Source organism: Armigeres subalbatus, chromosome 2 (assembly GCF_024139115.2).
Source record: "Armigeres subalbatus isolate Guangzhou_Male chromosome 2, GZ_Asu_2, whole genome shotgun sequence".
Classification (NCBI taxonomy): domain Eukaryota; kingdom Metazoa; phylum Arthropoda; class Insecta; order Diptera; family Culicidae; genus Armigeres; species Armigeres subalbatus.
The window spans coordinates 84,741,761-84,754,484 of NC_085140.1; the positions used below are offsets into that span (position 1 = coordinate 84,741,761).

At 39.3% G+C, this 12,724-nt stretch overlaps 1 protein-coding gene across 4 annotated transcripts in view; it reads right to left on the reverse strand.

Moving 5' to 3' along the window:
- Positions 1–6,387: 6,387 nt before the first annotated feature.
- LOC134209659 (uncharacterized) overlaps positions 6,388–12,724 on the reverse strand; it is a 90,330-nt gene continuing 83,993 nt past the window's right edge. For all 4 annotated transcript variants that reach the window (XM_062685663.1, XM_062685664.1, XM_062685665.1 and 1 more), the window contains exon 3: positions 6,388–8,882. In XM_062685663.1, coding sequence (XP_062541647.1) covers positions 8,018–8,882 — 865 coding nt within the window. In that variant the 3' untranslated portion in view covers positions 6,388–8,017. The remainder of the gene's footprint in view (positions 8,883–12,724) is intronic.

The following is a 12,724-nucleotide window of genomic DNA, read 5'->3' on the forward strand; positions in this document are numbered from 1 at the left end:
AGAGTCTGGCAACGTTAAAAATAGTTGCGATACCAGATCACTTGCAGCCAGAGAATCAATATTCGAGCAACGCCTAACAATATACCCTTTGTCGTCAACAGAGTTTGTTACTGACAAACGCATCTAGCGACAAACCTTTATCAGAACCCGAACACAATATGACAAAGAATCATTTGCCTTGCATGCTCTGATATTTCCGAAAATACGCTGCTAATTTTGTAATTATTGTTCGATTCTCGAATATTTCCATAAAAGCAAAAATTATGATAGCATAAAACCGAAATTTTTACTAGAAATAATGCAAAATAACGGGATGAAAAGTTAACAACAAGATTGTCTTCTTTTTTGTTGATAACAAAAATTTTCGGATCTTTGTCGTTATTATCTCCGACAAAAACAAAGCTTTGTCGTTGGTTCTCTTTTGTTGCTTGTTTCGCAGGCGCATTCCAAAAAAATGATTCCCTGCTTGCAGCCAACGTCGCACCAGCGGTCTTGAGAGACGAGTCGGAACTCCGAATGAAGTCGGGATTTTTAACGGAATAAAATTTTATTAAACGTAACGTTCTTAACCCTCTCTTTCCCACGACTTTTTTCAAAGATTTAAATAGGAAGGAATGCGGGCAGCAGGAACCATGTCCAAGGGCTTGACGACCCCTCCCCAGCCGTCTGTGAGTCAGGGGGTTCTGCCTAGGAGGTGGTGGGGTTAACAGAGGGCGCTGTTAATTCCCTCCCAAAAACCACATATCCGCAAGCAAACCTTATCAAGCGACCGTGTGCCGCTTAAAGCATACAAGCCCCTAACCCCGAATCCCAAGGTGTCAGGCGACCCGTGCCGAAGGGATGAATGGCCTGGGAGGTGAAACAATTAGCCAGGTCGTTAACGGAGCCTGTGGAGGTTCCACAGAGTGAGGGCTGCTTCGGCGGCAAGCGGGTGGCAGTGGGTGGTACCCACACACCCCCAAGTGGTGCACATGTGGTGCAAGCGAATGGGAGTTGGGGTATTACTCGTAATACCCCCACAGAATGAGGGACCGAGTGTATGGGTGAGCACACAAGTAAGTCTCGCATGGTACGCATGGTCGGTTGTGTTAGAATGACTGAAGTCTGGTGAGGCCTGGCAGGAGTGTCGGGGGGCAGATACCTCTGCGGCACCTCAGAAGTAGGGGACACGAAAGTCTCGCTGCGTCTGGCAGGAGTGTCGGGGGGTTGATGCTTCTGCGGCACCTCAGAAATCGGAGACATGTAAGGTAAGTGGTGCGACCCCGTTCCAGGATGGGGAGACCACCACATTGGCTGAGGACTACCTGGGCTTCGAAATGTCAATGGGTGGGTGCTGCCAGCAAAGTACCTAACGGGGACCTATTGGCAGGATCAAAGCCTGGGTAGGTGAGTGTTAGGCACGCTTGACGTGCCGGGTGTTCCACGCCCAAACGATGCACAGGAGGTGCACAGAGTGGATAAAAATGGGAGATGGGGGTATTACAACCCCCACTGAGTGAGTGACTGAATGTCAAAGAGAGTGGTGCACAAGTGGTGCAAGCGATTGGGACTGAATGTATGAGCGGGCACACAAGTCAGACTCGCATGGTACGTATGGTCAGTGTGGCTGCTTAGGCAGTAGTATGATCCGGCTGTCAGTGACGGAATGAGTGAAGTCTCGCTAGGCCTGGCAGGAGTGTCGGGGGGCAGATACCTCTGCGGCACCTCAGAAGTAGGGGACACGAAAGTCTCGCTATGACTGGCAGGAGTGTCGAGGGGTTGATGCCTCTAAGGCACCTCAGAAATAGGAGACATGAAAGGGTCTGCCTCGTAGCTGAGGTAGGAGCGGCATAGGAGCCACCAACCTAGGGTCGCCTCCGGCTTGGTAGACAAGTGGTGCCATTCTGTTGCAGGACGGGGTGAGCACCATACTGAATGAGGACTGTCTATGCTGTGAGATGGCGGCATTGGGGTACCCCCTGCAGGGTACCTGGTCTTCCCTTGCAGTCATTCAAGCGGCATAGGCAGGTGGGTGTTAGGGCACATGTGGTGCCAGTATGTCTTGTGCAAATGTGTTGCATGGGGAGTGTCGAAGAGTTGAGGCGCATACGTGCACTTGTGTACGTCATGGAGGGGGCGCAATGCCCAATAGTCATCCCCCGAAGTATTGCTTAATTGCGGGCCGGGGGAATGACTGGAGAGGAAGGAGTTGGTTTTAGTGGGTCGGGAGTGGTGATCCCATCCCCACACTACCTGGGTTCGCCTCCCCAGGTGTCTGGTTGCAGATTTCCATTACCTTCGTCAAAAAAAAAAAAAAAAAAAAAATAGGAAGGAATCATCTATGGAAAAAATGCTAGAACAAAAGTTATTTGGCATAGCCAAAATTAGTGAAAAACGAAAAAAAAAGTTTTTGATTATAAATCATTAGTTACTTGATTGTTTTCAATAGTTTAACTATTTTTACTCGAAATTGATTATATTTGCAGTCTAATGAAACCATAAAGTTGTGCCAAATACTGCTTTTTGTTGTTGACCCAAGAAACAATTGTTGTTTGAAGAAATGTCTCTTACAGCTACGCTATTCAGCTGTATGTTTAATTAAGATTGATTTATTGCATTTGATACTACTATACCAACCTTGTTCGCCCAAAAATGGAGAATCTATTCAACAACAGTAGTTCTATAAGCATGTTGAAATAAATGTTTAAGCTATCACTTTGCCTCGATTGTTCAACTGCAAAAACAATAAAAGAGCTACAACAACATTAATTCAACGCTTGTTACTACAAAGCGTATTACCCGAACTAATAAAGCGTTTGTTCAATGTTTCACAAATAAGGCTGTTTGATATACTGTTGATTGTGTAATATAGAAGATTGGAGGAAACTATTATTCAACATTAGTTTGAGAAATAAGGTTGGTTTTGGTGGCTATAATACATCTCAATTGTTGTAAGGAATATCTCAAATAAAGCTTATTACAAGTTTCCACAACAAGCATTTTTTTTATAAAAATGTTAAAAGAGGACTAATTCTTACGGATAATTTTTATCTTGATATTATTTTATGGCTTTCATGAACTATCGATTTTTCAACTAATTAGTTTATAGAACTGTGACGACTAGAACTGTTACAGCTTTCACAATCTCGAACGATGTGAGGCTCGAACCCAGGACCCTTCGATTGACATCCGCCTGCTCTTCCGCTGCTCCATGCAAGGTCATATAAATCGACCATGTTAAATGTAGTTATCTTCTTCTTCTTCCTGGCATTACATCCCCACACTGGGACAGAGCCGCCTCGCAGCTTAGTGTTCATTGAGCACTTCCACAGTTATTAACTGCGAGGTTTCTAAGCCAAGTTACCATTTTTGCATTCGTATATCATGAGGCCAACACGATGATACTTTTATGCCCAGGGAAGTCGAGACAATTTCCTATCCGAAAATTGTCTAGACCGGCACCGGGAATCGAACCCAGCCACCCTCAGCATGGTCTTGCTTTGTAGCCGCGCGTCTTACCGCACGGCTAAGGAGGGCCCCATAATGTAGTTATAAATTATTTAATACCAAATTGAACAATTTATTGCACAAACATTGAATAAACAACATTTGAACATGTTTATTAAATAGAATGTGCATGGCAACAATATTGTTGAAAACGTTTGCACAGCAACGTTTATACAAATTCAGATAAGCATCGAATGTAGTTGCCCCGATTGCAGTTTAAGAATCGTTGAATAATGAATTCTGAAACAACCTGCTTCCAATAGTTAATCCGTGCGCGCATCTGTTGCCCATCACTGTCTAAACATCAACAACAAACAGTGCGGTGCAGTAATAAAAAAATGAGGAGAAGTATCATAAGTTAATTTATTGTAGATTTCATTCTTGTTGTGTTTTTTTATTCTTTATTCAGGTGTTTTTTTTTAAACTACAGATTTAAGTTCAACACCGCATTCTTGTGGAGACAATCGAGGCCGGCAGTCTTTTTTAGGTAATTGCAAAATTTAATTGCACAGGTCCTTCTACTTCTTCTTCTTCTTCAATGGCTCTACATTCCAACTGGAACTTAGCCTGCTTTTCAACTACACCCGATTCTTTTTTTACACGGGGGATGCGTTCCGTGTAAAAATAGTTTTCAGTTCAAAATTTGAAAATCCGTGTTAAAAATGTTTTATGATTTCTCGACGAATCATGCAAAAAGGAGCAACTTTGCAATAATTTTGGATGGGATTTGTTTAGACTGCCGTATAAAACAAATCCGTGTAAGAACAGAATCGGGTGTATTCTATTACCATTTCCTCAGTTATTACTTAAAAGCTTTTCTATGCCCGCCATTGCATGAGTATGTATATTGCGTTGCAAGTACAATGGATGCACTGTGCCCAGGGAGTCGAGAATGTTTCCGAAAACATCCAAGACCGGACCGAGAATCGAACTCGCGATCTCCGGATTGACAATTCTACGCCTTTTCTCGCAAAGCTACTGGAGACCCATCATTGCAAAGGGCCCCCACGATTGAATTTCGAGAAGGTTTACAATTTGGTTTTTTATATTGATAAGGTATCGATGTATTGTCTCGCGTTATTCGGTCTGAAATTATGCTTTTTAGTATAATTTTATAGTATTAAGCAAAAACAAGCTGGATCTGGTACAAGGATCTGGTACAGCTTTGAGTTTTGCCAATGTCGCTGCATTTTCCACTGTTTTGTGTTGTATTTGTAGCGTCCTACACAACAACTTGCTTTAATTTTCGGTGATATGTACCATTCTTTTTAAACTTTTTGAAAGATTTGTCCGATTTTTCAAAAATTCAATGCACAGTGACATCCGCACAGCCAGATACGACATAATTGATTTTGTCAATAATAATGAATCAACAGCAATTATGTTGTGTTGAACAACATTTGAAAGAACATCACTATAAATGAATAAGTAAGTTATTTTAACAGTTATCATCTAGCAAACTTATTTCACAATTAATCAACATGTTTGGTTCAAAGGCTTACAATCTAATATAAGACACATTACTTCATTGAATTGTACAACTTCGGCAGCGCTGTTGAATAACAAATTCTAACAAATGTTATTAAGCATCACATGAACATGTTATTCAATATCAACTTGATTACACAAAATAGGATTTATTTTGGTGGAATAAAGAATATTTACAGTGAATAATACAACTGGACTTCACCCTGCCAGGGAAATTTTAGGGCAACATTTGTTAAACTTTTATTCGATGCTTTATTCAAATAACAACAAAACAGGGAACTGATGCAGTGATTTCAATCAGTATAACATTTATTAAACAACTTCTTAAACATGCTTTATTGTTCAACTACCATCGCTTCTATACAACAATTGTTCAACAAGCTTGTTGATTTATGGCTCTGAATTGTTTCTTGGGGAAATAATTCGATGTATGTTGGAAGGTGCAAAATTTTATGGAGCTCTACAGCTACCATGGGAAGGAAAGGGTTAACAGTACGGGGTGTTCAAGGTAGGAATGAGCGTGGAAATTTTTTTTTTTTTCTTAACAAGCTTCTTGTATTGCTATATAGCACTAGAGTGATTCAAATTTTGACTTTTTCGCCCCCCGATGCTTAAACGATTGCATTTGCCATTTTAATAATCCTCCTAAATTTTTAGCAATTTTGCATGTAATTTGACTGTGCACACGTCATTTGAAGTTTGTATGGAAATTACTGTGAAAACTGACCTTATATGGAAGACCATTCTGTGAGGTGGCCCATGAACTATTTAAATAAAATCAACAAATTGCTTACACAGAATACTTCTCAAGCTGAAAGGCAGTTGTTGTTGCGAAGCGATTTCTCGTTTGGAAGCAAAGTTATGAAGAGAATAAAAATGCTCATTATTGATATTGATGTTATTCTTTTACGTGTTAAATTGAATTTTCCACGATTCAGTATTTTCCTAATAACTTTTCGCGTGAGCATCAAGTCGTTTCGCAACAAAGACGACCTGTTTCCTTGTAAAATTTCTTATGTTGCCGATGTACTCATATGTTGTTAGAGCTTAAAGGGAAGCGTTCGGGAACGGTTTTCCATGAAAGTTACTGTTTTCATAGCAATTTTCATACAAAATTCAAACCGCGCGTGCTCATTCAATTTACATCCAAATTAGCTAAAAATTTAGGTGGGTTAATAAAAAGACAAATCCAATCGCTTAAGCATCGGGGGGCAAAAAAGTCAAAATTTGAATCACTCTCATATAGCACCCATAATAACGTAACAGCGCTACGGCCGATTGATTATTGCGCCAACACAGGTTAACCGGGAAATTGAAAAATACCAACCATGTAAAATAAATATTGGGTGTACAGCTAGTAAAAATAATAAATCTGGAGACTGTGTTCGGAATAGTTTGAATAAAATTCAAAAGTTGTAGGTTTGTTCACACATTTAATCAACTATTCCACCGATATCGCCAAACAATGGCGTACTAACGCTGAGTCGTTTTCCTACTGGTTCTATGGCACTGGATAAATTTTGTATTTGCAATATTCGTTTCCATTACTAATACTTATACAATACCAAAGAACGACATCAGTCGGTTTTTTTCCGTTTGGAACTAAATATTGAAATCACATTACATGCATCTTGTTAGCACAAACAATTACTTAATCAGATATAACTTAAACTGAACATAAAAAACGATCATTAGTCTACACTGGAGCACATTAAAAGTGGATAATATGGCAACGAGAATTATGTATGATTATGATGTGGTTTGTATATAGGTTCACTCCTTAAATCTTTTAAATCTGGTCTGTTTTCCTCAGCAACAAAGCACATAGCTAAAACATACATTATATGGCATCGTGAATGATTCGAGCATTAACTCGTTATTTAATTATGTTTCTCTTTAACCAGAATTCTTCTGTATCACTTTTATTTTAAATAATCTGCCTTTCTTTAGCTATGCTGCAAAATGTGAGTGTAATGCTTTCAAAAAGCAAACTTAACGTGGAGTTTTGCTTCGCTGTGTGTTGCTATCATGTATGCTGTGGGGAATTTGAGCTAGCCATATTATAGAATTTGTAAAACCTGTATATGGATTTATCTACGATATTAAAACTCTTTTGATAGAATTTCAACTATTTTTTCAAACAATGTTGCGCTCGTATATTGTGATTTCGAACAATTGAGGGAAAGCTAAGCCATATCAATTATTTAAACTCTGTGGTAAAATCTTTCCTAGCATTCGACCATCCAACCTGTTCTGCTATAATACGTAATTTTGACTAATACTTTTTCAATTCTCTATATTCCTTTCAAAATGTACCAACCAAACTGTTGAATAAAAAATAATAATTATTTGAAATATAGTTTCTGTCACTTATCTGACCTGTTCCATCTGATAACATTGTAACATCTTTTCATGACATGGTATATTCGATGTTTTTGATTGCAGATCAGCTTAGAAACAGTTTCAACATTCCTAGTTCGAAGTCATCTGAAAACATAGTACGGCTTTCAACAAAAGGTGTCACAAAGAAGTTTTAAATAGTTTCGACGACAAACAAAGCTTAAACTATCAGATATTTTCAACTAAATAGTTAAAAAAAAACTTTTTTATATTTTTAACAAAACAACCAAAAAATAAACTGTATTTGATACAGAATGGGTACTAAAATTTACTATTAACAATAATTAACAAACATCACTCTTTCTATAAAATCTCAATAACATGTTAGTAAAAACCTTCGCTCCTGGATCTATTGGTCATTTAGATTCATCTAAAGTAAAAACATTGCGATACTGATAGATACAAGCGTGTCCAGCGAACACATCATTTGCAATTCAAAAGTTTTGCATGAGGTAAGGAAAGCTGAACTTTGAACCGAAATTTTCCTCTTTGAACACTTTAAAATCATCCACGATCTCCATCACTGTAACAGTCCTACCGTCGCGACGTGAATTCGTACAAAAATGCGTCTTACTCGCTAGCTTAGCCCAATACGATGAGATTGCTCCCGACCCCACCCGTTCCCCCTCTAGACAAGCACTCGCTAGTCGAAGATACACGAAAACACCCATATGCAGTTCAGTACAAGTCTTTCGCAGCAGTTACGCTTCTCGCCTTCCGGATCTTCGGCCGCTTTGCGCATCTTTTTCGGGTAGTTCTTCGGATTACTCCTGCTGCTCAGTTGAATCGGCATCGGGGCAAATAGTGGCCGTGGCCTTTTGAAGTTAGCCACCATTGTTTGCTGCTCCGGTGTGAGGCTCGTCACTTTGCGCCCGTTCAGTACCTCGCCAACCAGTCTGGATTCCACTGAGTCCAGCAGCTCAATGCGGTCTTTAACGCTTTCGAATTCTTTCCGGGCCATGGTGAGATAGTGGGGGGCGTAGCATAACGCCCCCAGCACGCGACGTCGGTTTTCGTCCGACAGCTCGAGATTCTTGCGCATGCACTCCTCACGACTCCAGTTGGCGAGCAAATCCAGCAGGACCATTTCGGAAGACATTTGCAGACTGTCACGCGTTGCGATCATCTCCAGCTCTTTGAACCTCAACGCGAGCATAGCTTCTTGTGCGAAAACATCTTCTGCGTGCATGTCAATCAGCTGGAGGCAGTTTTTCAGCAGTGCAGCAAAGTATTCCTCCGGTGTGACGGGACCTTCCGGTTTCTCATTCTTCCTCGGGCGTCGTTTCTTATTCTTTTGTTGGACGGCCTCGAGAGACTTCACCGGGGTAATTGAGTTATAATACCATAGGGCACGAAACACTTCCAGCACGTGATCGATCTTCAGATTGAGATCCAGTTCCTTTACGCAGTGAATCTCTAGTTGGCGACACTGGAACCGAGATGCCAGTTCCAGCATTTGTAACATGTGAGTGGCGGAGTAGAATTTGATGAATTTGGTTTCAAGATATCTGAAATAGAAATTAAAACAAAAAATTATAATTTGAAATGAATCTAATGTTGTACAAAAATTTAGAAATTTGTTACGTTTTCCCAATTCGGAAGAACTTCTCGAGCAGTTTCGAATGAGTTATGTACGTTAAGTACGAGATACTGAAGACGGCCTTACTGTTGAGGTCGGAATATGTATCTGTCAAAGGTACAATAAAGTGGTGGAATTAAATGGGATAGTAGTCTTATGACAAGAAAAAAGTTGTGGAAATTCAAAACAAAAAACCCAGATTAATCCACCTAGCGTTGGTGGTGCCTTTCTCGCATTTAGTAAAGACACCAACCTTATATGGGGTTTATATGGTCCGATGTACCATTTTCTTTATAACTTTTAAACGAAATGACCTATCGTTATAAAATTCAATAGTGATCAACAAGGCTTTGTCCCCTGTCGAATGAAACTTGTTGCGAGAAAATCGGTTAAGGATTTCTATACGAAAAGTTGTCTAATGTTTTTTATAGATTTTGTGCACACACATACATACACACGGACAGACAGACATGTGCTAAGCTCGTCGAGCTGAGTCGTTTGGTATATAATACTATGGGTCTCACAGACTTCTATAAAAAGTTCGTTTTCGGAGTGAAATGATAGCCTTTCGGTACAACTTAGTTGTACGAGAATGGCAAAAAGATACTTCTTCTTCTTCTTCTTATTGGCATTACCTCCCCACACTGGGCAGAGCCGCCTCGCAGCTTAGTGTTCATTAAGCACTTCCACAGTTATCAACTGCGAGGTTTCTAAGCCAAGTTACCATTTTTGCATTCGTATATCATGAGGCTAACACGATGATACTTTTATGCCCAGGAAAGTCGAGGCAATTTCCAATCCGAAAATTGTCTAGACCGGCACCGGGGTTCGAACCCAGCCACCCTCAGCATGGTCTTGCTTTGTAGCCGCGCGTCTTACCGCACGGCTAAGGAGGGCCGATACTTGCTTCCCAAAATAGAAAACATCTTCGTAGCATGCTGGCGTAGTACAACGAAACTTTTTTTTATTCACATGGTCGCAATCGATATTAATATCGATAATATCGGCCGTCTTTGATATTGTCATCAAATTATTAGATTATAATTAGATTTTGATGAATATTAAACGCCTAGATTATTTAGTGAAAGCTTCTGAAACTGAATCAAAAGGCCAAAGCGAGCCGAACCATTCACCAAGCAATTATCAAACATTTTCAAGTTACAGTTTTACCCACTAATAAAAGATACTTAACCAAATACTACCTTTTTTTTTACTACCTTTATGGTGCTCTTAACAGCATTGAAATCGCCTCCATAATAATAAGGTAATAAGTTTCCAAATATTACATGAGCTTCAATTTGATGATGGACTTGGGAAGACTTATCGTCGATCTTCACGTCTCTGGTAGAACCTGTTTTTAGATACCGTTGCATAATTCCTTTCGAAGAAGTTTGTCAGCCGTACACGGAATGTCATTTAAGAAGACACTACTGTTGCAATTGAATCGGAGGGAATATAATAAAATACGATTGGCGCTACGTTCCTAGGTTTGATAAAACTCCTACTCAGTGAATCCAACAGTCCATTCCCGACAAATGTCGATAAACACATTTTAATCAACCTATCTAGCTAGTTTTAAGCGTAGCAACGACTCATCGACGACTGGTTCATTCGCCTCCTCCACGTACCGTCCGCCATCTGCACTCCACCATAGATGGTACGCAACACTTTCCTTTCAAAAACTCCCAGTGCGCGTTGATCCTTCACGAGCATCGTCCAGGTCTCGTGTCCGTAGAGAACTACCGGTCTTATAAGCGTTTTGTAGATAGTCAGTTTGGTACGGCGACGAACTCTATTCGATCGGAGCGTCTTGCGGAGCACACTGGGGCAGCCCTGGTTCAAACATGGAATAAACCTCTCAGTCATTGGAATGATCAAACTGACCTTAGGTGTCTTTAGCGAAGTTTTAATATACATCAATGCCGACATTTTGGACAATATTCACCATTTTTTGCGATGTTCGCATAAAAGTTCCATACGCCAAATCGGCCAGCGTTTTAAAAGTGTGCTTTCTTCAGAGAGGTTGTTTGTCGCTTAATTTTGATGAACCTTGGTAAAAATATCAAATTTCCAGAGCCTACTGTGATGATTTATTTGGTTATTTTGAAAAGAAAGACCAAAAAATGAAATTTGTTCGGTAATTGTACTTTTCCGACACTTTTACTACTGGATATTATTCAAAATAATAGATATTGGTAAAATACATGATTCGTGGCGGTTATCCAGTTAGAAAAAATGATTTTTGGCGATTAATCGTGGAAAAAAGGCTAATTTATGGTATTTTTCACATATGCCGATTATGCGATGGGGCAGAGACGGGCAGCTGTTTTAATCGGCAAAAAAGAAATGATATGGACATTTTATTTAGTTTTTATATACTAAACAATTGAATACCAGTACATATGTACTATTTTTACTATGCATTGTGATATTTGCAAAAAGTGTAATATATCTGCGTTTTTCTTTTTGTTTGTATTTTTCATATTTTACTGTTACACTTCTTTATAAAATATAAGCAGATACATAGGACACTTTTGCAAATATCACATTATTTGCTAAAAGTGAATATGAAAATACTGTTATTGTTTAATATAAAAAGCTCATGAACAAAAAGTAATCCATACAATATTCACAAATCTAATCTTTATCCATTTTCTTCTGGGTGTATACAAATATTTTCAAATAAAATAATATCTCCCAAAGGGGAAATAACAGTATTTCATTAGTTCTTATAATTATTAATTAGTTCTTATAGTTCTCATAAGTTCTTATTAATTCATTGTATCATGTTGTAATTGAACAACCTAACCTACCCTCCTAACTAATCGAAAATCATTAGGAGGTATTTTTTATAGCATCAGTACTGGCATTCAGTAAAATTAATTTTGAAAAAAATCATCGAATATCATGTCTTTGGGAAAATGTTTATTTGAGAGGGCATGAATTTTTCTGTCCATTGCCGATTAAAACAGCTGCCCGTCTCTGCCCCATCGCATAATCGGCATATGTGTTAAATACCATAAATTAGCCTTTTTTCCACGATTAATGGCCAAAAATCATTTTTTAACTGGATCAACGCCACGAATCGTGTATTTTACCAATATCTATGATTTTGAATAATATCCAATAGTGAAAGTGTTGAAAAAGTACAATTAATGATCAAATTTTATTTTTTGGTCTTTCTTTTCAAAATAACCAAATAAATCGTTACAGTAGGCTCTGGAAATTTGAAATATTTAGCAAGGTTCATCCAAATTAAGTGATAAGCAACTTCTCTGAAGAAATCACACTTTAAAAACGCTGTTTGCCCAATTTGACGTTTGGGACTTTTATGCGATTATCGCTAAAAATGATGAATGTTGACCAAAATGTCGGCATTGATGTATACTGAAACTTCGCTGAAGATACCTATGGTAAATTTCATCATTATAATGACTGATAGGTTTATTCCATGTTTGAACCAGGGCTGCCCCAGTGTGCGATCGGAGCGTCTTGTGGAGTCCAAAGTACGTGCGATTTCCAGCCACTATGCGCCTCCGAATTTCTCTGCTGGTATCGTTATCGGCGGTCACCAGTGAGCCCAAGTACACGAATACATTGACCTCTCTTGAGCCTCTTCTTATCATGTACTTCGTCTTCGACGTGTTGATGACTACTCCAATCCGTTTAGCTTCGCTTTCCAGTCTGAAGTATGCTTGCTCCAGCCTCTCAAAGTTACGTGCCATGATATCAATGTCGTCGGCGAAACCAAATAACTGGACGGACTTCGTA